The sequence below is a fragment of the Brachionichthys hirsutus genome, chromosome 9 (genome assembly GCF_040956055.1).
Source record: "Brachionichthys hirsutus isolate HB-005 chromosome 9, CSIRO-AGI_Bhir_v1, whole genome shotgun sequence".
NCBI lineage: Eukaryota > Metazoa > Chordata > Actinopteri > Lophiiformes > Brachionichthyidae > Brachionichthys > Brachionichthys hirsutus.
This window is the reverse complement of record NC_090905.1, coordinates 4,402,362-4,428,632: the sequence shown is the minus strand read 5'-3', so window position 1 is coordinate 4,428,632 and position 26,271 is coordinate 4,402,362. Positions and strand designations below refer to the sequence as shown.

Below are 26,271 nucleotides of genomic sequence, written 5' to 3'. Positions count from 1 at the left end.
GAGTACGGTATATACACATTTAATGTGGAGGGTCTTATAAATATAATCCATTGTGTCTGTTTACAACTTGATAAAGTTGTTGGGAGTTTTTTTTATTTCTTAATTTGTGCACCATTGTTTGTCAGAAATAGTGCATGATGGATCCATGGATCCAATCTAGTTTAAAAGACTGTTGTGCTTTTCATTGATGGCTGTTTAAAGGTTAGAGGAGACTTGTTGCAAGACGCCAGCGACATTAAAGAGAGCAGCATTGTGGGTAATGATGTTTTTCACGTCGATTGTGTGAAGGCATATGCCTGTTAAAAAAACTACATGCCCCACACTAACTAACGCACAGGTCCCGGATGTCTATCGCGCCGGAAGAGAAGAAGGTCCTTTTCATAGCCATCTTGTGGCCTCATTTAGCGGAGTGTTCGCTCTAAGCCTCATCGAATCGGAGGAAAATCCTGCTGAAGGGGCGCCATCATGCCCGGACATATGCAAGAAGGTTTTGGCTGTCCCATTGCCAATCGGTTCGCCGGGTTATTGGACAACGAGTCGGATCTGTTTGAGCTGCTGAAGCAAGCCGAGGTGAAGAAGAAGGAGGCTCCTGCTGCTGGTGCAGCTAAGACTGTAGCCCAGGCTGCAAAGCAGCCGAAAAAAGAGTCCCAAAAAGACAGAAAGGTCCCGCTGGCTGATAAGAAAGAGGAGACCCAGGCACCGGTACCGCTTAAAAAAGATGGTAAGTTCTGTTTGCGCCTCGTAGGTCGTGGCCAAGCTCCAACGTCACAATGCTAGGCTAACGAGTCGGTGCCGTCCTAGCTAGCGGGGGCTCAAGCCCGCGGAACATGAGGTCGACTCGGCTGCTTTTGTCGGCCCTCTGGCCGCCAGTCTGCAGAACCGTGGGGGAGTCGGGCGTGTTCGGCTTTAGAGATTCGCTGTTAATGGTTTCCATGCTAACTTGTTTTGGCTCGTTCCTCCTCCCTCGGCCTTGCCGAACAGGCAGAACCCGAAAGCCGAGTCGAGGATACGGCCGGTGGCGTCGGGGCTTCCACTACGAACAGGTCCCGGACGATGTTTTCCCGAACTGACGGGCCTTTTCATTTGGAATTGTAAAAAAACAAATCATGCAATTTATAATAATTGCTCTACTAAAGAAGTAAATATCCGCGCAAGCAATTGGGGGGGGGGGGGGGGGGGGGGGCGATCGATTTCGACTTTTTCGTCCGACGACGGGCGCAGCCGTCTAAGAACCTCGTGGTTGTAGTGCGGGGCGTGTTAAAGTGCAACCTGCTACTTCCCTTTGGAGAACGATGCGCGTGCACTGCGTGACATCCGTGCGCGCTCCATGGCGTGTTATTCTGCCTGACTGGATTAGCTCGATTCCTGTCGCACTTAAGTGATGATTGAAGTCTTTGTTAACCCTTAATTAACGCCTAAGAACTGCAAAAGTGAGCGTCCCGAGTTTGGGACCCGATTATGGGATGCTCCGTTTCCATGGTTTCCATGGCCGTGTTGTTGATCCGGTCTGTGCTTGAGAGGAGATGAGACAGGTGCGACTTGGGGGCGCCCAGCTGCTGTCGGAGTAAAGGCTGTCTATTTTGGTAGCTGGTGAATCCAGCAATGGGTGGGACTTGTTGTCAAACTGGGCCTGGTGGGGGGGGGGGGGGGGGGTCAAAGCATGTATAACTTTTGATCCTTCCAGATGCTGTAATTCCATTATAATTGTCTGCTAAATTTAAACGCTATAATGCCCTCCCCTTTGTTGCTCTTGTCTGGGGGGGGGGCTCAGCAGCGGGTCCCGGTCTCTGTGCCATTTGTCCCCTAATCCTCTTGTTGTGGTCAATTCTAGGTGCTGGCATGAGGAGAATGGGCCGCAAGCCAGAGGGCGATGGTTCCAGACCCCAGGGCAACCAGGGGGAGGGACGGCCCCCAACGGATAGGCGGCCAGTGGACAGGCGGCCCCCACGCCGCTTTGAGAGGCCTGCTGGCGAGGCTGGCGAGAAGCCCGAGGGAGGCGAATTCTCGGTTGAGAAGTGAGTTCCCTTTCCCTTTACCTGGAATTTTTAATGGAACAACAACCAGATATGAAGACGGGGGGGGGGGGGGGTGAGATAATCATTCTTGTCCAGACTTGATGTTTTTGTAAAATATGTCTTTTAGAAGAGAGGCAGAGAAGCCTCGACCGGGGTGACGTTTTCATGTGTCTCTTCAGACCCATTGGTGACAGGCTGATGAGGGGACGCGGCGGCGGCGCCCGAGGAGGCCGCGGCGGAAGGGGGCGTGGCATGGGGCGAGGCGATGGCTTTGATTCCAGAGGAAAACGTGAATTTGACAGACACAGCGGCAGTGACAAATCGTACGTACTTTTTTCAAATCTTGGGATTCCTGAAATAAAATGAAAAATTCTCAATTCAAACTGTATCTGTTTTAAGAATCTCTTTTACATCTTTCTGAGTGTTGTGATCTTTGCTAAAGCCAATATTGTTTCAGTAGTATGAAAGGTGAAGAGAAGCGTGGTGGAAGTGGACCTCACAACTGGGGCACTGTCAAGGATGAACTCAAGTAAGTTCATGCGTGCACGTATCACGGAGACCGTTTGTTTGCTCATGTCGCCGTAAAAGTTTCATTAAATGTTTATTATTTACCCTTGGCTCCAACAAATGCAGGCTAATGGACTGGACTCCATGGATCTTTAGTCAGTGTTATTACTTGTGTTATTACTATAATTATTGTTGAATCTGCTGTTGGAAACTTAAAAATAGAAAATGTTCTTCCTTCCCTTGTAAGTCGGTAAAATAAATGTAGAAATGTGTGTCGGTGTCTGACCCTTTTATCGTCCTCGATAGTGAGCTTGACCAATCGACTGTCACTGAAGAGAACCCCGACGGAGAGGAACATCCACCAGGCGACTCTGAGAACAAGTAAGTTTTAATTCGTTGCCTTTATGCGAGCTGACGTTCAGATTTTGGCGTAATTGATAAAGCGTTCATAACCTAAAATTAGTTTGGGTTTCACCTTTGCTAAAATTCAGCACTAGTGCATACAGTAGATATCCTTCTTAGTAATCTATTAATATAAACTGTATAAACTTTGATTAACATCGAAGTTGTGGCACTGTGTCTGTGTTGAAGGGAGAACGAGGCTGAGGAAGTGAAGGACGAAGGCCCCAAGGAGATGACTCTGGATGAATGGAAGGCCATGCAGGACAAGGAGCGGACCAAGGTGGAGTTCAACATTCGTAAAGTCAAGGAAGATGATGATTGGAACAAAGGATTTGTGCTGCGCAAATCCAAGGCGGAGGTGAGTCCAAGCTACTTTGCTCTGCAAGCGCTATAGTTGCTCAGGCTGGCAGATCCTTGGCGTCGCTTCAAATGACTGCAGTTCTTTATAAGAAAATTAATAAATCCAGCAGCACTGGGTTCTCAGGGAAAAGGTGCCATGATGAAACAAATTTCTTAAAGACGGAAATAGACTTCAGTTTCAGTATACCAAAGAGATTTTTAATGTATAAAATGGTTTTAAATCAGTCAAGCACAAATTTAATATGTTTTGTTTATCTCTCTGGGGTAAAACTTTGGAGCCTTAAAGCCTGAATCGGTCCAAATGCAGCGAGGAAATGTTGCGTTCATGTTTTTGTTGCCTTGCATTTCTCCAACACAGGAAAAGAAGATTGATCTGATTGAGCCCGAGGGCGATGAACCTAAGGTACATGTTTTTTATTTTATTGTTTTTAACGTTGCTCAGTATCTGAACCAACATCAAACGTAAAAATATATCATTCAATAATAATCTATTGTAATTCAGCTGGATGATGTGCCTCACTTCCGGAAATCGACCAATGACATTACGTCCAAGCTGGAGATCAATTTCGGAGAGGCGAGCCGTCCAGGCCGCGGACGCGGCGGGCCACGCGGTGGCCGGGGCGGACGTGGCCGCGGTGGCTTTGTTAGTGAAACCGCTAGGCCGGTCCGTGGCGGCAGGACTGACAAGGTACGTCGTGTAAAGCTCGCCGACTTGAAAATGTTTTGTCCACTTAAAGATAAGGACTTGGTGTAACTGTCAGAATCAACCCTTGTGTGCCACACCTTCGAATGCTTACTGTCTGACTCCGCCTCCACGTTCACTGTCCTCAGTCTTCTGCGTCCGTACCCAACGTGGACGACCCGGAGGCCTTCCCGGCCCTGGCCTAAGCCCAGCTGCTGCCCCTCAGGCCGACAGGAGCCCGTCGAGCAGCTCCACTACGAGGCTCGCATGATCCTGGATCCTTCAGCAAAGTGAAATGACGGAGAAGTTTGTCATTAACAAATGGCAATCAAGGACTGAGTTTTACCCAAACAAAACAAAACCAAGATGGGGAAGAGAAAAAAAAAACAGAAATTACAAAAAAAATTAAGAAAAATGGAGAGAAAAAAAACAATCTAAGAGAAAAGGACTTCTTGCTGCTCCGGAGCAACTTATTGGTAGAGGTTTTGTACTTGGAAACAAAGTAGCAGGGGTGCTTTCATACAGTATTCTTTTCAGAGGTTATGCATTGTCCGTTGAGGAAATTTTTTGTAATTGCTGCTTGAAAATATGCATTTTGAAATGTTACCATAAGAGCGTTTTCGGCTTGGTGTGAGCCCATCGCTTGCTCGCTTTGAAATGGGCGCTGTGGAGCCCGAGCTCATGAGCTCTGCCTGCCACTCGAGGTATTCTGGTGAAGTTAGAGCTTTATTCATTGAGATTTCTTTCTTTAGCACTGGGGTATTGTTTTTTTTTTTTTATGATCTTCAGCCTGCAAAGCTTAAATATTTTTCATAAATTGCTTCACAGACTGTGCAACTAGGACACACCTTGACCGTGGGACGCCGTCTACGTTTGAATGCATGGATAAAATGGCGCCACAATCTGTGTAAAGGTTCTTTTGTAACAAAATGTTCTAAAGGAGGAACATACGGTCATTTTTGGAAGAACATTAGCGATGACTGAACTAAACTTGCATTGCTCTCGAGACATTCGTCAATGGATGAAGTTGTATTTGAGACGCTCTAATATACCATTTAATGTTTCCCTGCCATTTCATCTTTGATCACAAGCCATCTCCGGGCCATTTATTGCTTTATTTTCTACTTTTAAAGAGTGTTTAAACTCTTTGCTGTGGCTGTAATCGTCTGGGAGCCCTCAGCTGTTTACACTCCACCCGAGCGTCCTTCAACAGAAGTGACTCGGCCCAGCTTCGGCTTTTTCTTGTTCAGGTCTGTGCTGATAATTCTCCGGCCCTGTAGCTTCTTTCCACAGTGTCGCCTCTGCATAATTGCTCTGAAAGAAATACGGTTCATTGTGTTGAACTTGAAGTGCTCTACAAATGTGTGAATTCTAGCCCTGCTATTGGAGACCTCTGTCGGTAAATAAAGGCGGTCGATTAATTCTTTTGTCGCTTTCTTTTTGAACCTCTCCAGATCGAGATGCAGCGTTTCCTTTGTGCTTATGAACAGATGCTTTGTGGCAGACAAGTTTAAAAACTTTACTAAAAATGTTGAATAATCCACATCAGTTAAGCAGTCGATTAAAGGCAAAGATTTCTCTATAAACAAACGAATCATAAATACTAAGCTGAAAATGCTTTTTTGAACTTGTAAAATTGACAAACAATTTGTTTCTGCCCTTATTTAAACCTGCAAATCTGACGCTTCCATCAGCAAACCTGAGGATGCTAGCATGTCAAATAGGGTACGGTGGATAAAACTAGCAATATAGCTTGTTTGTGTTTGCATTTAGCTCAATGCATAATTCTGTTAAAGTAGACTTTGTCTTGTTTCTGAATATTAATTATTGATACGCAGTTTTGCAGAGTAAAGCATCTACGATCACACAGAGATATTAACGCCAACATCACTAACAAAAATGGAAGACAACTTCTATTTGGTGAAGCTTGAGGTAGCACGATTGTATTTTTCCGAAATGGCAGATGCACAGGACTGTCAGGAATGCCGTGTCAATACAGAAATCCGATGCCCCCTTTTTACAGAACAGAACGAGACAATTTGAGATGTCGGTAAGGAAAGCGGAATTCAACCATTGTTGAAGCCTCTAATTTCAGTGTCATGATGACAAACCTGCTGAGGTAAGGGAATAACGTGTCCCCCTGGACGCTGTAATCTGTTCATGTTTCTGGTATTAATGTGTCCAGCGCTCTGAACTTAAAACAAATGCACTTTTCCGGTCAAAGGTTATTAAACATGCAAGCGGTCCAGAGGATGCGTCGAGGGTTGTCAGTAAAGTTTCTGGTTTCATTCAGGAAGGTGATTCATGGATGTCTCAACGTAGACGCCTGCCCCCACTCAAACAGGAAAACCCACAGAAGGAAAAAAAAAAAGAGTCCAGTCTCTGTCTCCTTCGGTTTAGCAGCGTCAGAAAATGTTCTGAAAGAAGTCACTGCCATTGATTTTAACTGCATCCAGAGTCAACTTCCCTCCAAACCCCAGCGGCTCAAAGCTGAAGTTGTGGCTTGGGAAGAAACCCATCATTTCTGTGGAATCCTCCTCATCCTCCTCCTCCTGCGCCTCATTCGGATTTTCCTGTACGTGCGATGCGAGATATTCAACAGGTGTGTCGAGAGAGGTCTGTGTGTGGTTGGAGCTGTCCGAGTCTTGGGAGAAGCTCTGGATGTAAGTGGTCGGCGCGTAGAGGAGTGTGTCGGGCTCTGTGATTGGCCTGGGGCTGGTTTGAGGAAGGAGCTGCAGGGAGAAGCTTGCAGGGGTGTGAGTTTCTCCGCTCCGCTTGGGCAGCTCCTCAATGTCCACCAGGATGGGCTCCTCTTCCTCGGTCACGCTGGAGTTACGTGGGTGGAGGGGGAGCTTCATCTTGCCCTGATTTGAAAGGACATGCGTGTTTAGACTGAACAATGAGCCGCCCTTTACATTAGCTTGTACTTTAATCCACATTTAATTACCTTTTCCAGTGTACAATCTTGAGCCCATTTGCTGTTTGCAGGGTCTGGCACATCATCTGGCATCAGGCATTGGAAAAACACCCACAACCTGAGGAGTGATGTGGACAGCTGCTGATCAATATGGAACAGAAACATTTGAGTTTGTCTGTCTGTTGGCAGGATTACGGAAAAACTGCAGGATGGATATATATATATATATTTTTTATCTGAAGATGGGTCTTGGTCTAATTTAGATCCCGTTATTATTGAAATATGAGAGCGATCCAGATACCCGTCTGGATACAAAAAAAAAATCAGGATTTTCCTTTTTACTTCTGAATTTTTTATTTTTTAAAGCCTCCATTATATCTTGTAAAACATACATTAAATTCACTCACCATAAATCACAACAATTAGGTTGTCCGATACGCACTATCATCCAAAATGCCTTCTGGATCTGATCCAGAATGAGGTCAGGAAAAAATATTTACGGATTCAAAAATCAGTGAAAAATACACATACACTCCGATTCACTTTGACTTTTCACGGTTGGTGTATAAAGACACCAAGAACACTTTAGAACCCTTTGATGATTAGAAATGTGACGATCGATGCGTTTGCTCGTGTACCTCTGCTTTACGGGTGAACTCTGGCACAGACACAGCAGAAACAGCCCGATCACAAAGACAACTGCAGCCACCATGAGGGCCAGTCTTTTCTCCTCTGCAACAGTGACAGAGAAATGGAGAGTGGCTGGTCATAATAAACACAGAGCTATGTTAGCTCTCAAAAGGCACCCATCTTGTGTTTAATTTCTGCTGTTCACACTAACTAGCCAATAATTCCTCCACATTGTGACTTTCTTTTTAAACATATCCAGACCAAGGTTTGTGCAAAAAAATAAATAAATAGTGCGCCGAAGAAAAAGGAAGCATGTGGCAATAGAATAGTTCACTTAAAAGGTCCCATGGAAGAAACCAGGGCCTGGGTCAGTGCCCTTCAGCTCTTGTTACACCTTGCCACTTACTCTGGATGAAGAACTTGACCTTTTGACCTGCAGGGCCTTCTCCTTCGGCAGTAGAAGCTGTCATCCACAGTCTGTAGAGAGCTGGAGGCAGATCAGCGAGGATATATGCTCTTCTTGAAGATGGTATAGGATCTGAAAAACACATTTTTAACGCACCACCTCAGTGTAAAAAGATGTTTCAGCAAAATAAACAACATCACTTCAGATAAATGCTTCTCACAAGCCTGTCGGTCTCCACTGTGGTTCTCTAAATAGATGGTATATTTGGTGATGCACCCCCCACGCTGGCCCCTGCTCATCTCTATCCAGGTCACATTCACTTTGTTTCCATCAACCTGCTCTTGCACCGATGGACCAGCTGTCGGAGCTGCAAACAAGGGCAATAACCGAATAACGCATTTCATACATTTACACATTACACAGTTTACTTTTTTTTTTCTCCGTCCTCACCTGATTCCAAAACGGCAACACCTGTAAATCCGGTCCTACTCTTGGAGCCATCGTCATGGACAGCATACACCGCTCCCTCGTAACACTCAAAATGCCTCACGCCTGCAGGAAGAAAGATGCCGGTAGATGTCAGTGAGCTAAAGAGGAAAAACAGTAAGGGCGGTTTCGTTTTCGGCTTTATTGCCCCACCTGTGAGAACAGCACAGTTATCATTCCTGCTCAGTCTGACCCATCTGAGCTCCTCCAGCTTGAGGCCCCGTGGGTACCACTCCACCACATAGGCAGCATGTTGAGGTGCAGTTTCAGGGTTCCTCCAGGAGATGGTGACACTGCGGGTGCCTGGCGTCACCTGGATGTCCTTAAGGGGCTTGGCTAGAAAAGGAGGCGCACATGTGAGGACTGCTTCACCTTGAAGTAAATCATATAGACGCCAACTCCACCTGGATTCAGTGTTATTAATGCATCACCAAGCATTCACTCATGCAAACCTTTTGTGAGTTGTGTTGTAATCCTGGCAGGAGGGGACAGCCCTTTGGAGTTACAAGCCCATACTGTCACTTCACATTTGGCACAGAAGGGGACTGAGCAGTTCCTGGCATTGGCGCTGAAGTTAGCGCTGAAGACCAATCCAGAGCTTTGGCTGTAAACTCTGACTTTATAATCTAGGATTTTCCCCCGAGCGATGGAAACGTTTGCCTCCTGCAGTCACAGAAATGTGCAAAAAGAATATCACCAAGTTTGACAAATATATTTGTGCATTTTGGGTAAGGAACAGAAAGAGCCGAGAAGCTCAAGTAAGGCACATGATTTCTGTTAAGCTATTCTCGTTCTGGTAAACTGAAAGTGCAGCATCTGCTCACAGGTTTCACTTAACTCTCTGTGACATTAAATGACTATAGTTGTGTGTGTGTGTGTGTGTCAGACCTCAGTAGTGGTCATGGCCTGAACTTTAATTTGTGCAGAACTTAACAAGAAGAGACACTGCTACTATGGTTACAACGCGGCAAGCCCACGCTGAGGCAAAGTGAAAGAGGGGAGAGGGAAAGCACAAGGTGACTCTTGCACAAAAATAGAGATGGCGGTGATAAAACTTACCTTCCAGTAAACTCTCAGGGATTTAAGGTCAGAGGCAGGTTCAGCGTACCACACATCCAGCGCTCTGGCAGGGGCTGAAACATTTGTAAATTAAACAGATTTTACATTTAACATTGAGTTTACATGCAGAGAATGATTCCATGTGGGTGCGTTTGAGTGCTGTTGGGAAACTGAAACCTTACAGTTATTGCCAAGGAAGTGTTTAAAGTAAGGAACTGCAAATTTCACTTCATGGTGAAGTGGAACATTTATTTCTAATGGGGGGTCTAATCGAACAAAAACATAAGAAACATCACATAGATCAAGTCCGTAAGAAGAAAATGACAAAATGTAATATTTTAAATACTTTGCAAATAATAGTAACATTTTGAATGAATGGAGAAAATGGTCTGTGGGAGTCCAAAGACTGATTAATCCGATTAGCACCGATTCACAACTGTCATCTATGCATGGAAGTTACTCGCAAGATTAGCTTTACTCAGTATGTCTCACTCTCAGTCCCCCCCCCCCCAAAAAAAAGAAAAACACTGAGAAAACTTACCCTCCTCTTGAGTCCAGCCAGAAACGTTGGAGCTCCACTGACTCCACAGGTTGGTACTGAATCCAGACCTGGCTCTGAAATGGTACAGCCCGCTTGGCTCCAGAGAGGAGATGGATCGAACCTGCACCGAACTCATCTTGACCCCCTGCAAGACAAAGAGATGCTTTAGTCATTTTTGTTGCTTTAACTTCAGCCAACATTTCAGTTTGGCTTTGCAGCCTGACAATTCGTATCAGCCTTTTGCGTTGAATAAGCTGATCTTGTAATGACTTTAATTTCTCTTGCAGCATCTCGCTGGACATCCCAGAATATGTTTGGAGCAATTGGGAACAATTAAGACTTCTTACTGAGTCCGGATAAGCAGTCCATGTCTGTGCTTCTGCTTTGTATTGGACCTCTAGGTGTCGAATCCTCACAGACTGATTTAGTCGGATGATGCATTCCCGGGAAGAGCACTCTGGTTGGTCGAGCTCAGGAGAGAGCGGCACCGCTGCTCAGAGAAGTAAAAAAAAAAACACATCTCAAGAAATGGGCACAAAAAAAGGGACACATGAGATGAGAACTTTGCTATCACTCTGCTATCTTTACCAATATCATCAAGCGTGTGGTTGATGCCGACGGATACTGCAGAGCCTAGTCGATTTTGAACTTGGACCCAGACAGAAATCAGCTTGACCGAACTGGACACAAGCAAACTGGCTGATGAGACATTAGTTCCCTTCCTGGAGACGTTGAACAGCACCGGTCCAACCGTCTGGTTTCCAGATACAGCTCTGACCCTGAAACACAAAAATCCAAGCTTCACGCCACACTCGACACAAACAGTACGGCTTTATGGAATCGGGCGTCCTTAATCAGACTCACCGCAGCACCGAGCTGTCTCTCAGGTAAGTGTGGCGTCCCCGGTCCCAAGAGCAGACCACGACGCCACCTTCACTAGTCCCGACAATATAGAGGCATGAAACGTTTCTGGGACTGTCTGGTGGGTCTGAAATACAGGAATACCCAATTAAGAACCACAAAACAAAACAAACCTTGCTTTCATTCCAGAATAAACAACTCCTCGCACACTTTCTTTCATGCGCATGCAAACGGTTTGTACTCTAAAAGCAGAAGCAGCAGAACCTTGAAACAGGCGAGAAGTCTCATCTCACCATTCACTGTAAAGAATCCTGCAGGATTTTGTCCTGAACCTTTGTTTCACACTCACATCCAGACGAGATGTCGAGTCCGCAGGGGTCCAAAAAAGCAGAACAGTCACAGTCGCAGCTGTATGTCGGGTTCTTGGTGATGTTGACGACGTGCATATATAGAGTTGTAGAGTTGAGTTCTTGGTGGCGCTGTTGTGTGGGAGGATGCTCGCTGTACATGGACCCCTTGCACTTGCACTTGAAGGTGCAGTACACCTTAAAGCTGGAGCCTCGCTGCACCACAGGTCCAGCAGAGGACCAGATGGAACAAGATGTCTCACCTGTGAATAACAATGATTGGCGCATGAGCTTATTATTCGCTAACGTGAATTTAAAGATTGTTTTGGAAGCTTAGAAAGATTAGAAAGAAAACTGATCAAAAATGAAAATATAGAATATTAGATCAGAACGGCGCCAAAACTGCCAAAATAACATTTTCTATGAGATGTTCATGTAATCCGCTTTCTGTCTTTACAAATAAGATAATATAAAGGAAAACAGGAGCATGTTAATTTACATGCATGTAAATTTGCATGCATGTTAATTTACATGCTACTGACATGCTAGAAATATGTCTGACCCTTACCTGCACAAAGCTGCCCAGCCAGCATCAGAGCAGCAGCGATGATATACCATGTTTGGGACGTTGCCGCCATGATTGATCAATAACTCCTTTTCTTCCACGTCTCTTACATTTCCACAGACAATTTGAGGTTATCTTAAAACAAAGAAAAGTACCCAAATACTATGAGGTTGACCTTTTTTTTAATTTATTTTTTAAATAGCAATGATTTCAGGATTAAGTAATGACAATAATCTAGTTTATTTAATTGGCAAGTCTCATTTTCTTTTATTTGTATTGATTAAGCATTATAAGAAAAGTTCAATGAGTTCAATGAACTCAGGAAAACTCACCGCGTATCACATCCAGGAATCATGTCGCAGCTTTTGTTGCTGTCTCCGTCGTCATGAGGCGCAGCGCATCCTCACCAGCGACGTGTTGGCGCGCGGCTGATTCTGGAGTGACGTAATAAAAACACGTTCAGATGCCAGAGGGGCTGTAGATGCCCCCCCCCCCCCCCCTCCACAATGGCTGTAGATATAGGAAGTTCTGTTTAAAGATGGGTTGACTTGAATTGTCTGCCCTTCAGCAGGATTTCTTTTTTTTTTTTTCATTACAGGAAAAAGGGTAGCGCGTGTTCCTGTACAGCACTGGTCCAAGAGCTCTTCTTCATTCTGTGCCCAAAATCTAATGGTTAGTGTGTATGCACAATGGATGGAAATTCTGACAAAACAGATAAACAAAGTGACGCTGGAAATAGATCATGATTGGCACGGACATGATGATCTGTGCCAATCACAATTCTCTGGTATTTTATGTTGGTCAAAAACTATCACGGTATATTGTTGATACTGAGAAGTTCCATGTTCCATATCCTGACACGATGTGTGCATGACCTGGTGTCTGGATCATCTTTCACAGATGCAACACAGAAACCCTTTCACATGAATTTTCATCACTTTTGCCACACACACACACACACACACACAAAAGTCTCACCAAATTAGAAATACAGACGCAATACTGGGATAAAAATAAATAAATGAATAAAATAACCGCATAGAGTAGCAGCAGCAGAAAGTGAAGTAAAGCAGAAAACCTTATGACAGTCTGATTGAAATGAGGAAGTGAGAGAACACTCAGGAAGTGCTACAAATGCCCTCTAAACACAGCCGGATGCACGTCTGAGTAAAAATGAACGTTTGGAAGCAGTTTGATCGACACTCACTGAGATATGAGCTGCAACAAGGAAACCCCCAACCAACCTTTTTTTTTCCTGTGTGAAGTCTGGGAAAGTTTCTCACTGACTCACTAATCATGATGGCTAACATTATAAACACGCAGATGCCACAAAATAAAGACTTTAAGCAGCTCACGCTGAAAAGCGACTTGATTCCATTTAATCTTTTTTCATTTATTTACTTGTTTTTTTTTTAAGGAAAGTAATTACAGTTACAGAAGCAGTGGTTTCCTCTGGTGACACAAAGCCACCAGAATAATGCTTTGGTACGGTTTTACTCCCATCATCCCTCCTATGTCTGCGCGCCACAGGTTGCACTGTCGCTAACAGCAGCTACCCGAGGGAAATAAGCACCAGTCAGTGTTGTCGTAACTGTAAACTGAGATAAACGAGTGTCTGCTGTGTTCCGAGTCATTAGTCCACCCTGCCGTGAAGACGGAGAGGGACAGTTTGCTCCCACATTGTCCTCACTTAATCCACTCATCAGAACGAGGCCTCCACTAGAGACATTTGTGGTTTCAGACGTTTTAGGCCACACTCGCCTGCCATCAGAAGTGAGAGTCAGTCCAAGAGGTGAATCAAAAAGGTTCACCTCCACGCTAGGTAGAAGTCGTCCAAGTAAATCTCCAAATGCATTTGAATATTTGTCTTCATCCCCGCTTGTATGCATGTCCCTCTGTTCTTCTGTCACCACCTCCTCCTCTTCACGTGGAGCCAACATGGCAACCTGGGGTTTGTAGCCAACATGCTCCACCTGGCTGATGAGCAATGTCCCAGGATCTGACTCTAGCAAAGTCGTCTCTGATTCAAGCCGAGACATTTCACCTTGGGTGTTAGGATGCATGTCCTCTTGAGAGATAAAATGAATGGGGGACAGCGGTGGATCGCTGTAGGTGCAAGAGAAGTTTGGTTCACTTCCATCCTGCTGGAGATAAAGCAAAACCTTGTCGTTATATTTCAAATGCAGAGTATGAAACACATATGTTGGAAAAAGATCGGTCATTAAGGAGGTATATGAGCACAAACAGGAATCTCACTGGTTCACCATTTCTCATTGACTGGATGACCAACATCCCATTTTTTTAAACCTTACATCCAATTAGCTGATGCTTTTATCTGAAGAGACTTCCAATAAGAATATTGAAAAGACAGTCATAATGTAAACATCGAAGCAAAAATAAACAAAATAAAATTTCAGTACGGTACCTATAGTCGTCCAAAAAACGGGGTACCTCAAAAGTATACGCTGGAAACAAAATTAAACGTTCAAAAATACTTATCAGGCTTCAAATGAAGTTCCTGTCTAGTGACGCTTGAGGTAGCCAAATAGATTTCAGGGATGCCTTTTTGGCACATGAAACATCAGCACACTGTAGTCCTCTAGAAATCCCATTTTGCTGGATATGAAAATTCTATCATTTGCTGTCTTTGAATACCTTCAGTAGTCTGGCAGCAAGACTGTTTCCTGGTTTTGGTAAGTTTTCATCAAGCCAGGCCGGCCTCCAGGATATACATTTCTGCTTGATCCTGACAGAGGAAACAGAACATGCATCTTTTTTTCTGATATCGATAATGAATTATTGTCTGATTCAGTTGTGACACCAACTTTGCAAAGTTTAGAGTGAGTGTTGTTATAATAAAACCGCATCGCTCGAAGCAGCTTTGACTACTGAGGCTCGTGTGTTCATGTGTTCCTGTTGTGTGATTTCATAAAAGCAGCCACAGCAGCATCCATCCCGCTTACGAGTAAAACATCACCGGAGTGAAAAGAAGTGAGGCTTACTATCTAAATAACCCCAATACAAAGATATGAAAATAGAAATGTTAAATAATACCTTTCCTTCACACAACTGCAGCACATCAGGTTTGCTATGACTGCCATAAAGACGGTGAAGATGAAAACAATCACAACTACCAGGCCAACTAGAAGACAGACAAGAAGGGGAGATATATACTTCTAATACAGTGGTTTCCAGAGGATTAAAAAAAAAAAAGAAAGTTGATAAGCAAATTCTTTTGACACAACAGCCTTTTTGAATGGGAGCAATCAGTGTCTGACCTGCAGGGGTTGCAGGCTGAGAGGAGATTCGGTTCCCCAGGGGACCTTCTCCTTCTGAGGTGGATGCAGTCATCTGTAGAGCCAGAGCAGCTTCAGGACACTCCAGCCACTTGTGTCTGGGGCCGGCGCCGGAGACGGTCACTGGAGACAAGCAGTCATGGGTTCTTTGTTAAATCAGCACAGTTAGTGCATGTTTTGCTTTTAGGATATCTTGTCAATGGACTTTGCGGTGCGATGTTTTTGTGCTCAAAGCTGACTCCACCTGATGCTTTAATTTTCAGGAGAGCTAAAGATGCTGTGTTTTTGTCAAAGTGCTGCTGCTGCATCTCCACCTTCAGGCTATCACCTGATTCAGAACATCCATTATGTTGTAACTGCATAAAAGGAGGAGATACACAACATACTCACATTAACCTTTGATTAAATGAATTAGAGAAAACACCCAGTTCATTTTCAGTGGGGTTCTATATTGCATTTATGAAGCAGGGCCGGTTAGTAACAGCTTTACAGTTGCATGTGTGCACATGGAGCCACATGGTTTCCTGTTTGTGGTCAAAACCAGTTCTAGACAATTCTATGGTTAACTGAAGTCAAAATGATGACAGCCAGTGTTTGTAACACCAACCTTTTCCACTACAAATCATCACTAGTAAGTCAAACAAAACTGACAACAATTATTGCGTGATGATGACCTTTCTTCCTCTTAACATCTTCTTCTCTCCTCTGGCTCTGTTTTTTATTGTTCTGACTTTTAGAATATGTAATTTATCACAAAAAAAACCTTTGAATCATACCACATTCCTGCATGGAAGGTCAAGGTGAAAACCCCTGCACACGCACCAAAGGGTCATGGGAGGAGATTATCAATGCTGGGTGCACACTCTTCTTCACTATCTAATTGTATCTGGCTTGTTTTAAAACATAAAATGTGCATACTACTGCACGTGTTTTCCCACATGTGTGTTTGATTAAAAGAGTCCCACAAGAACAGGAAACAGCTCACAGCAAAGACCTGCTTCCTTTCAAACCTAGAACTCAAACCAAGGTGCGAGTGAAAACTACAACTCCCCCCCCCAAAAAAAAAACGTTCCTGCCCTTAGTAGTGCTCACAGCATGAAAAAAAAATTTGATCAAGAAATTTACAAAAGTAAACAAACAAACAAACAAACACAGCGCTCACCATTGATTTCAGTGTTGCTGGAGTCCAGTGTCTGGAGATAGATGGTATAGTTTACAATGAAACCTTGCTGTTCGAATACAGGCAACTCTTCCCACTGGACCCAGATCCGCCTGGCATTATGGACCAGTACTGATATGTTGGGACCAGACACTGGCTCTGAAACACAGTGACAAACCTCTGTAGATATTGCAGCAAAAACCAGACATTTGCAGCAAGAATAGTCATTTACCACATTAGCAATGTATAGAGTGTATTTCTGATTAGTTTAAAGTCATCATTGAAAAAATAATGTGCGTTTCTGTCAAAAATGAGGACATTTCCAAGTGACCCCAAACTTTTGAACGATCGTGTATATGAGGGCCATATTTCTATTTAATGTAATGAGGAAGAAGCTACTACAAGGAGGGAATCTCACTCTGTTCTCTGGAGTAGATCAGATGGGACGATGGAACACTGACGCCTCTGGTGGTGACAGCATACAGGGAGACATTGTACCTCACGCCTGCAGTCAGACCTGAAAACAACCACAGGAACAATACACATCAACTCTCACTATATTTAACAGGCATTCAGACGTGTTCACAAGGCTGTCAGTTTTATTCTAAGGGATTTTTCCATGATGTGTATATATAAAGTATTTACTAGAAAAGCACTCTGAGATTCGGATCGCTCTCAAACTTTAATGGGATCTAATACAGACCATTTTCAGATTTTCTTTTTTTTCACCAAGATCCATCCAGCAGTTTTTATGTAATCTAACACCGACAAAAACAGAACCTCCTTGGTGGAGGTAAAAATGAAAACTGGTGCAATTCACTAAATTCCCACAAGAGGAGACAACATCGCCGCCAGATAAAACCAATGTCTTTAGTGATTTTTCTAAGGAGGTCATGTTTCCGCTCATCTGCTGACTGTCAGCAGGGTTACAGGAAAACTGACCCGCTTTTCATGAAAGGTGGAGGAAGGATGCAACATAAGCCGAGAAAGACCCAAATTCAGTTTAGCAGGAAAAGAAATCATGTTATCATCATTCAGATTCAAGGGCAGCAGCTGATATAGCTCAATAACATCAGACAATAAGAGGCAGACAGGCTGCACGAACAATAAATGTACTGTACCAGTGACAGATGTTCTGCTTAGATCCTTAGCCAGCTTTCGCCACTTCAGCTCTGTCGCTGGTACCCTGGTCCATTCTAAGACATAGTGCAACAATTGTCCTCTCGGCGTCGGCCAGTGTTTGTCCCGCAGCCACGACCAGGACACCGACACAGAACTGCCATCAGCTTCAGGAGCCGACACTCTAAAAACAGGCCCCGCTTCCCCTAAACAGCTCGAACCCAGGAAAGTCTGTTATTTATAGTTTGCAAATGCTTTGAATTTTGTTTTTTTTGTTGTTAGTGCCTAAATTACGTTTACCTGAGTATCGGAGAGGCACATCCGCGGGTGGAGATGCCCCATGTGAGGTGGAAGCACTGATGCTTAGGGCTTGGACCCCTGCTGGCAGCTGAACTAAGCACTGGCTCAAAGCAGCGCTACAGGTCACGTTCTGTTCCTGGCCTTCACCCAAAAAGATGTTGTACTGCTGGACCTCCCCACTGTAATCCTCTGGAGACGGAGGCTGGGAAAGGAGTCCGATTATATTACTCTCCAACATAATCTAATTACAATTTTTGGCTGGGAGCATTTTGTCCTCGTGTAAATCAAGGTAACCTATATTTAAGCCTTGTTCGCAAATTCTCCCTTCAGTCAACAAGTCACATACGTAGGCTGTCTGTGTGAATTCTCTGTTAATCTGTGGCCTTTGTATTACAAAATGGACCGAATCAATATCAATGTCGGGGCCGCTGATTCAATACATTACCTTCCACAAAACGAGCAGCAGCTCATTTGGCGTCTGCCTGCTCAAAGTTCTCCACACATGTAACCGCTCAGATGGGCCTAAAGACGAGTTTTAATCAAAAATTGTGTGTTTTACATAATCAACAACGAAAGCAAACGCTATTCTTATTAGATTTCCTGTAAGAATTGTGGGCATACCTTTTCTAGGGCTTCTCGCCCACACAGATGGGCTCCACTTGCTGCAGTATGACCTTATTCTGGTCGCTGACCTTGGCACAAATTTGGATGTGCTGTTATGCGTCCGTCCCGGTGCTGCGTCACACGTCGTCAGCTGGAACTCGTATTCTGTCAGAAATCTTAGGTGGTCCACTTGCGTCCGACCCTCGCCGAGCTGTGTCGTTTGTCCTACATTCTGGAAAAAGCAGACAAACTACGTCACACGCGATGCAGGGTTAAATAAAGCGATCTCCATTTGACGTGACATCACTTTACCCAGGAGCCATTTTCTGTGCGGAGCCTGACATAGGAGCTCAGCTGCTCTGAAGAGTCGCTGGTTTCCCACTGGAGAAAGGCTGTTGCAGACTCTTCCCCAAACTTAACCAGCGTAATACGAGGAGTCTCTGGTATCACTACAATTCAAAAGGAAATGGGAGTGATCAACTTCAAAACAAACAAATAGAAAAACTGCAACTACAACAAAGGTCAAGGCTTGTCACAGAAACAACTTTCACGTAAACGGCAACAATGGTGTTTCTATGAGAAAAAACAGAGAAATGGCTTCCGCACAGCAAGCGAGGGTGAAAGAGTCAAGGAAGAAAGAACAGATAACGAATTTCCCAAGAAAATACTTGATTTATCAGATCTTTTCTTTTTGCGTGTGTGCAAATGCATTAAGATTACAGAAATGAGAACTTACCTACATCCTTCACGCGGAGGATGAGTGGATCCGACCGTGACGCACCAAAGTGATTGTGAGCAGTGATAGTCAGCAAGTATTTGGCGTCTTCGTCCATCAGCTCTCGTCGTATGGCGATTTTATCCACATCCTGGATCTGGACTGATGGTATCTTGGTCTTATTTTCTCTGCTAATAAAACCCCCCCCAAAAGAGTTAGTGTTGTAAAATGTGAGAAAACATAGCACATCATGCACCATACTTACCTGTTGACTGAAATGTTGTAGACCGTCGGGATGTGCGTTTCCTGTCCCTTCTCCCACGCGCAGTCGATTATATCTGAGCTCCTTTGTGTTTCACAGATAACATGTTCAGGTTTGTCTGGAGGAACTCGAAGAGCAAAAAGAATGGCAAATGAAATAGAAGTCAATATATTTGTTTGCTTGCCAAGAACCACATAAACTACACATGTGTTTTTGGCACCTATGGAAATGTATGGAAGCCCATTTCCACCAATATGACTGAATTTGTTTTTAATGAAAATAACAATATCACAAAAAAATGAGGTTTCTCAAAAATAGTGAGACATCTATTTCAAATTGATGCCACAGTATCACAGTACTTTGACGGTATTTGGCATTCCCACAGGGTTTTATTTCAATTCCTTTTTATTTGTAAATTTCACCGTAGACAGCAGAGCCAAATGTACTTACGGCCGGCCTCCAGGGATAGCCCGCCGACAACATATTTGTCTCGCCCTCTCTGTAGCTCACAGCGTACTGTCGATTGAGGCATCCGAATGTCGAGCAAACTGAATACCATTGTAGTGGAGCTGATTTTCTTTTGAGCCACAGTTTTAAGATTTAGCTGAAGAGAAATTGTGAACCTGGAAGACAGTAAGAACTGCATCAGAGAATAACATTTTTATCATCTCTTAAAGGGGGTTATATATGATGTTAGGGCAATAATGTAGCACCAAACACCTATCTGCAAGGTAAAGATGCAGAAGGCAAAAGGTGAACAGAGAATGAAGGCACACTGAACATGTTCTGGTTGCTATGACAACACGTATCAGTACATGCAAGTCCAAGTTCTCCTAATAAATAAACTAAAAGGGACAGAACCTAATCACGCACCACGATACGGATTCATACGTCGCTAGCAGAGCCTATTTATGACTGAATCTTGGTACTGTAAGAATGTATTACATCGGAGTAAATTTCTACCATTCCCTGATCCGTTGGCATTTTGTGATGTTGCAGTATACTGTCAGGTTCGATCCCAAGATGAATGGTGAAGGCGGTTCTGTGGTGAGCGAGCCGCACCAAATGGCGCCGCAACCTGTCCAGAAAACATCAGCAAACATTCAATCCCGAGGAATTCGTTTTCTACAGTCCTCGTTCACTGATGCTTTCAGATAAATCATTCTGAGACAGACAGATAGATACTCACAGTTTATGGTAAAACTGGCACACATAATAAAGACTCTCAGGACGGTTGTATGAGGACTCATCTCAGGTTAGTGTCTGCAGATGTAAGAAGAACTAAAAATATTTTTAACACTATTTCTCAGAACAGGTCATTTTTCAATCGAGTAGTTTTTCCACAAACTCCAAAATCAAATCAACAGATGTTTGGATAAAGCTCACCTGAATGCCACGCTGTCAGGCCGCGTTCGAAGAGTCAATGTTTTCCTACCACGAGTTTTTACTTATGGCTTCGCCTTGTTCCGATGACTCGCTCTGAGACATGCATTTAATCGATGTCTGCAGCACAAATGAAACACGTTATGAAATACCACCAAACTAGGCCGCTGACCTAGTTTGGTGGGATTTTTTCAAAAACAGAAACCACACATTGCCTCTGGTGCTTTTGTGACCTTCTTCAGTTGCCTGTTTTTAATCACCACAAAGGCTCAGTTGACTTTAAATATCTGCTCTAAAAAAGAAAATGTGCTGCTGTTAGCAATGATCAACCAAACATGTAAAAACATCAACCTTTACTTTTGAAAACATGCCACCGGTAACTTTTCTAAATAAATAAAATCTATTTACAGTAAAAAAGTAGAGCAAACTCAGCCAATAGATAATAGATCTAACGCATTAAAGAATAATAAATTGCTGCCTCTGGACTGATGATAATACGTTACCTCTTATAGACTTGTTCATAAAACAAGCACGTTTTGCCTGAAACCGGTCATTAAATATCCTTTTAGTTGTCTCACATTTATAATCCCTCAGGGTTCCATAGTGTCGACTGTTTGGAGAAAAATAAGCAAAGACTGAAATTTTGGCAAGATGCATCAGTTTTTGTGATTTCCTTTCACTGCTTTTTTCCATTCCGAACATGCAACAGAAGTAAGACTGATGATCTGAAGATAAGAGAGACCTCAAGTTTGAGGTTTGCTACTTTTCCAAATTGACATGATTTACATAAAATGTTCAGTTGAGCTCAAATAGCTAAAAGTGCTACTCTCTATATTTATTATTTCTACATGGTAAATAGGTTTAAAATAAATTGTTTTGTTTTTTTACAGCCTCTTTATAGGCTGGAACAACCAATGCTTAAGGAGATAATAATGCATTTCTACATTGTAAACATCCAGTCAAAGGGTTAGGGTGGAACAAAGGTGGCAGCATCATGGGGATGTATTTCAGAGGCAGGAACTGGGAGACCAGTTATGATCAAGAGAAAGATGAATGTACAGAGACACCCTTGATTAAAAGCCGGCTCTACGGGGCTCTGGACCTCAGCTGGAGCGATCTGAAAATGGGTGTGCACCAACACTTCCCATCCAAGCTGATGGAGCTTGAGAAGTCCTGCAAAGAAGGATGGAAGAAACTGCCCAGAAAGAGGTGTGTGTGCCAAGTCAAAAGGACTTGAGGCGATAATTGCTGCCGAAGGTGCGCCAATAAAGTAAATACTTTTGCAAACTTTAGATTTTTATTTTGAAACATTTTTCACTTTGTCAGTCCCAAAGATCCATCACCCATTCAGCCAAAATAACTTCTGGCTGATCATGAAGTTCTTTGAGTGGCTCGTCCTGCAGAATAATAAATCACATGACCCTGTACCATTTTACATACAGGCCAAAGCAGTTCCACAGAGGACGCACAGTTATCTGGTTGATATCTTGATTTCTTATGTTAGTTCTAAAGCACTGGCATCATTTTAACTTCCAAGTTAGTCTTTCTGCTCTTAATTGGAGGGATTTCAACATTTCATGACACTGTGAATCCAGATGAGTTGGAATTACAGAGGAGTCTCCATTTAAAAGAAAGGCCTGTTTTGCAAGTTCAATGACGTGAAGGGTTACCTTTTAATCAACAGGTGAATTGTTTTAAAGCTGTGGCCTTTGGAATTAGATTAAATGTAGCTGGTAAATGATAATAGCTGGTACCAGGGGACAGTGATCTATGTTCACCGTAAACATTCACCAATTGTACAGTCAAAAACACATCATATAAATGAAAATGACTTTGCATTTTGTACATTTTCAAATTGCTTATAGGCCTCCCTGTGTCCTCGTCAAAATGAGAGACACAGTGTAGCCATGCAGTGTAAAATATTAGTATCATTTACTTCAAAAACACGTCAGGATTTAGAAAAACAATCTGCAAAGGAAAGAAGGAAAATATTGGGGGTTTCTAATTATCTGTAGTGTTTAAAGGACGTTCATGCGTATCTGAATTCAGTAGATTACATTAAAATGAAAATGTTAATGACCAGGAAAATAAGACTTGGCTAGTTATAGTGTTATGATTGCTCTGCTTGGGACAGTCCGTGGTTTATCGTGGAACAGCACAGAGCCGGTAAGGTTTGGGACTGCGAGTGGCTGCGAAATTAAACTCCAGACTGGGCTGCTCTCCATCAGATGCTGAGAAAGAAAACCTCTGCAGGAGGGAAGTAAGGAAGAGGAATAACTCCATCCTGGCCAACTGCTCCCCAAGACATGCACGTTTACCTGAGGACACACAGTCCACCAGATGAGCTGTACTTATGCAATTACAACAAATTAATTACTGCATCGCTGAGTGTGAAATAATTTAGAAAATAAGTAAGAAATCAACCCGACCTCTTAACAACTCTGCTGCTGGTAATCAGCAGTATGATGAAAACACAGAAGACATCAGCAAGGGGCTGAATACTTCATTCACAGGAGTAGAACTTGGCTTTTGAGGGATGTACCTCCTGACTAACCTGCAGAAAAAGGAAGGAAGGCTTCTCTGTTCCTAAATTTGCCATCCTGGTCCAGGAAATGTTGCGGGTTGAAGGAATGTGGAGTTTCCCACATCACTTCATCGTGTAGGACTGAGTTCAGCGTGGCCATGATCATTGTGCCCTGAATAAAATGGGATAAAAAGGAAGCAGTAAATAAAAATGATCATTTTTATTATTTACTAGAGTGGGAGAAACAAGAGAAATATAATCACAACAAAAAATAAATAATAGCGGCAATGATGACAAAGAGAAAAACATGTCTGAAGGATGTACCTTTGGGATTGTGTACTTGTCGATCGTGGTGTCTTTGACCGTTAAACGGATCACATTGAGAGGAATGATGTCGGCCATTCTCTGAATTTCGTGGATCACGGCATTCGTATAGGGAAGGTTTTCTCTGTCAGACACAGACGGCTGTCTGTTTGAACTGACAACAGAATCGATCTCAGCCTGGACTCTCTCTGTGCACAATGAGAACAGGAACAGTGTGCAGAACGATGCGCAGTGAGACCCGACATCCTCAAATCAAGTCCGGACGCTTACAGAGTTAGCAAGCAGGGGTTGAGACAGATGGCACTCATGAACATATAGACACCTTGTATGCGAGGGTAGTAGATCATGTAGAGTAGGCCCCAGTGTAAAGTAGTGGTAGTAGTTTCAGTTCCAGCACCAAACAGGTCCAGAGTGCAAACATGCAAATTCTCCAAATCAAAACCAGATTCTTTGTCCTCCCGCTATCAATAAAACAAAATCCAGTTTCTGGCATCATTTGGTGATATATTTTTTTTTGGGGGGGGGTTAGGGATTCAAAGTGAAAGAACAGGTAAAAAATAAAATCACCTCTCCCATCTGAGCGAGGAAGCAGTCAATATAGTCTCTGGGTGAGGAGGCGTCGAAGGTTTCTCTGTGCTCTCTGACCTTGATTTCAAGATAGTCAAATACCTTTTTGATCAGAGCAAATGCGTTCTGGTGAGGTCCAGGCAGCCTCTTCATCAACCAGGGAAATATGTTATAAACCTACAGAGGATGAAGGGTTTCAAAGAATTAGGCATCAGCTCACAACATGACCACAGACACTTTGAGGTGCGCCACTGCTCGCCGTCTCTCCTTGGATTTTCTACTAAATGAACTCGATTCGAAACACATGACTCTCTAGATAAATCCAGACTTTTCAAAACGATTAGAGTTCAGTGTCGTGTTTAAATGAGACTGACCCGGATCCAGACATTTCCCTGCAATTTCATGAATTCATTTAAGGCCTGCAGAATATAGAGGAACTGCTCATCAGTGTACTCAAAGCGGTGGCCAAACACCAGGCAGCAGATGACGTTGGAGACGGCTTGGTTCAGTTGTGTCTGGGCATTAAAAGGCTTTCCTACAAAATAAAGACGAAAGATCAAACACTCCTGCCTCATAAGGAGTTAAAAATATCTAAAAAATGTATAATTCCTGGTTGAAAAATGCGGTTTTGTGCCTTTCTGGAGGGCAAATGCTTCTATGAGATACTGGCACTCCTCCTGGATGGACGGCTCCAGGCTCTTCTTTCCAACGCCAAAGTTTCTGAGTGTATGAAGAGCAAATCTCCTCTGTTGTTTCCACGGATTGCCATTTGCTATCAACAGACCTTTCACGGAAACAAAGACAAATTTGGGAAGCAGAATTAATTGGAAACACGTGTAATACTAACAATTAAAATCTAACAGTTATTACCTTTATTTCCAACGACTGCGTCAAAGAACGGTATGACGGGGCGATCTATAAAATCATCTCCTCTTTGCACCAGAGCCTCTCTGAAAAGCTTGTAGCCATTAATGACCACAAGCCTTCCCCCGGTGAGACGAAGGCTGAAAACATTTCCATATTTCTCTGCAAACTGCACAAAAGGAGGAGACTGGTGTTAAATTTCAACACCAGTCTCCTTCTCCTTTATAGCACAGAGTCCAAATGTTCAACAAGTCATGCATCAACGTGATAAGAAACCTTCAGGAGAAACCTAAAATACCGTTTTTTTATTCAGGTTTTAAAAGGTGGGCTCCAGAAAATCAAAAGTTCTGCAACCCCAAATTCTTCCTTGCTCTCCTTCATGACATCATCAGCCATTGAAAACACGCTTTGTGTGACACATAAGTTCAAAGTTCACGAAATCAAAGCCTGTGGCGTCATTCTACCTTTCAAAGGGCGTTGAACCCAGAACAAATATTTACTCAAACTCTATGAAGCTGCACATTCCTATTTTCAATATCTGTTCATATGCAGATTATAATACATTTTGTTGAACAATTAATAATACATTGTTTGGTTTCTAAAGCGTGAGAAATAGTGCAACAATAGTCAGAGTCATTAAGCTAGCAGTAATTATCAGGAACGACTTTTTTTTCTAAACTTCAAAATAAAATAGACAAAAAAAATAAATAAAAAAAGCTTAAATGTTTATTGTTAAGTTACGGAAGGTCTGCGATAATCCGCTCATCGCTGAAGTACCTCTCTGAACTGCAAGTGGATCCTGCTGCGGTCGACGTGAAGCAGGTTACCAATAACAGGAAGAGGCCTCGGTCCAGGGGGGAAGTTTTTCGGGGTTGCACTTTTCAAAATATGAGCCAACAACAGAAAAACGCAGAAAAATAACGCAACAGTCCATCTGTCCGTCCACACCAAGCCGAGTAGGCCGTATACCGCCTCCATTTGTTCGTGTCGTCAATGCACGGTAGTTTAGCTCACCGTACCTCGATAGACGACGGTGCTTTCCGACAGCCGTCAAAGTATCAAAGTAGTTTCCAAAGATAGTTTCCGCCTCCAAAATAAAAGCAAGAATTTAAATTCAGCATTTATCTTCTATATAATATAATATAATATAATAAGTTAGTCACTAAAAACAATGCGACAACAAATGTGACTTCTTAATTGTTTTATTATTATTGAATGTTGAAAATGTTCAGCTGTCAGGATTGAACATACCAGAACTCTCCAGTCCTCAGATACCTGGACAACAAGTTCTTCTTGGATTCCAGAAATCAAATGACAAGGCTTATTGAACAGAACATTCAGTGTTGAAGACATGTGAGAATATTCAGAAGCATACTT

General features: G+C 43.2%; 4 protein-coding genes across 7 annotated transcripts; 1 reads left to right on the top strand and 3 right to left on the bottom strand.

Moving 5' to 3' along the window:
• Positions 1–366: 366 nt before the first annotated feature.
• Positions 367–5,387, top strand: serbp1a (SERPINE1 mRNA binding protein 1a). Of its 4 annotated transcripts, none has more exons than XM_068743078.1 (9): positions 367–721; positions 1,832–2,015; positions 2,195–2,338; positions 2,476–2,544; positions 2,829–2,903; positions 3,114–3,282; positions 3,643–3,687; positions 3,787–3,972; positions 4,116–5,387. In XM_068743078.1, exons 1-9 carry the CDS (start codon positions 466–468, stop codon positions 4,170–4,172), a joined length of 1,185 nt encoding a protein of 394 aa, XP_068599179.1. In that variant the 5' UTR covers positions 367–465; the 3' UTR covers positions 4,173–5,387. The 4 variants fall into 4 exon arrangements, with proteins under 4 accessions (XP_068599179.1, XP_068599178.1, XP_068599177.1 ...); XM_068743077.1 differs by having other exon boundaries at positions 3,111–3,282; XM_068743076.1 differs by having other exon boundaries at positions 2,473–2,544.
• Positions 5,388–6,371: 984 nt separating this feature from the next.
• On the bottom strand, positions 6,372–11,851 carry il12rb2 (interleukin 12 receptor, beta 2a). Its single transcript, XM_068743833.1, is given in 15 exon segments — positions 6,372–6,830; positions 6,914–7,001; positions 7,522–7,615; positions 7,920–8,051; positions 8,140–8,286; positions 8,370–8,471; positions 8,559–8,741; positions 8,837–9,068; positions 9,465–9,538; positions 10,006–10,150; positions 10,353–10,495; positions 10,594–10,784; positions 10,870–10,993; positions 11,216–11,476; positions 11,782–11,851. Coding segments are annotated over 15 exon segments (2,445 nt in total).
• Positions 11,852–13,164: 1,313 nt separating this feature from the next.
• Positions 13,165–20,482, bottom strand: il23r (interleukin 23 receptor). The gene is made up of 16 exons (XM_068743808.1): positions 20,422–20,482; positions 20,196–20,310; positions 19,683–19,855; positions 19,236–19,359; positions 18,992–19,158; positions 18,568–18,704; positions 18,274–18,487; positions 18,098–18,174; positions 17,653–17,854; positions 17,355–17,558; positions 16,652–16,750; positions 16,237–16,392; positions 15,057–15,197; positions 14,833–14,920; positions 14,434–14,524; positions 13,165–13,922 (listed from the first exon to the last, which is right to left on the bottom strand). Exons 1-16 carry the CDS (start codon positions 20,480–20,482, stop codon positions 13,290–13,292), a joined length of 2,682 nt encoding a protein of 893 aa, XP_068599909.1. The 3' UTR covers positions 13,165–13,289.
• Positions 20,483–22,757: 2,275 nt separating this feature from the next.
• LOC137899188 (cytochrome P450 2J4-like) lies at positions 22,758–25,903 on the bottom strand. Its single transcript, XM_068743208.1, has 9 exons — positions 25,672–25,903; positions 24,901–25,063; positions 24,665–24,814; positions 24,405–24,565; positions 24,031–24,207; positions 23,786–23,924; positions 23,464–23,651; positions 23,170–23,311; positions 22,758–22,933 (listed from the first exon to the last, which is right to left on the bottom strand). Exons 1-9 carry the CDS (start codon positions 25,870–25,872, stop codon positions 22,758–22,760), a joined length of 1,497 nt encoding a protein of 498 aa, XP_068599309.1. The 5' UTR covers positions 25,873–25,903.
• Positions 25,904–26,271: the final 368 nt, after the last annotated feature.

Excerpts from the sequence above, each read along its gene's own strand:
- LOC137899188 (XM_068743208.1), bottom strand. The coding sequence starts at position 25,872 with ATGGAGGCGGTATACGGCCTACTCGGCTTGGTGTGGACGGACAGATGG. Across the intron at positions 24,208-24,404 it reads AGGGAAATGTCTGGATCCGG|GTTTATAACATATTTCCCTG; the intron begins GTCAGTCTCATT and ends CATCCTCTGTAG. Across the intron at positions 22,934-23,169 it reads CTTCCTTCCTTTTTCTGCAG|GTAAACGTGCATGTCTTGGG; the intron begins GTTAGTCAGGAG and ends GTGTGTCCTCAG.
- il23r (XM_068743808.1), bottom strand. The coding sequence starts at position 20,482 with ATGAGTCCTCATACAACCGTCCTGAGAGTCTTTATTATGTGTGCCAGT. Across the intron at positions 19,856-20,195 it reads TGCCAACGGATCAGGGAATG|GTTCACAATTTCTCTTCAGC; the intron begins GTAGAAATTTAC and ends ACTGTCTTCCAG. Across the intron at positions 18,705-18,991 it reads CCTCCGCGTGAAGGATGTAG|TGATACCAGAGACTCCTCGT; the intron begins GTAAGTTCTCAT and ends TTTGAATTGTAG.
- serbp1a (XM_068743075.1), top strand. The coding sequence starts at position 466 with ATGCCCGGACATATGCAAGAAGGTTTTGGCTGTCCCATTGCCAATCGG. Across the intron at positions 2,904-3,110 it reads CCAGGCGACTCTGAGAACAA|AAGGGAGAACGAGGCTGAGG; the intron begins GTAAGTTTTAAT and ends GTGTCTGTGTTG. Across the intron at positions 3,283-3,642 it reads TGCGCAAATCCAAGGCGGAG|GAAAAGAAGATTGATCTGAT; the intron begins GTGAGTCCAAGC and ends TCTCCAACACAG.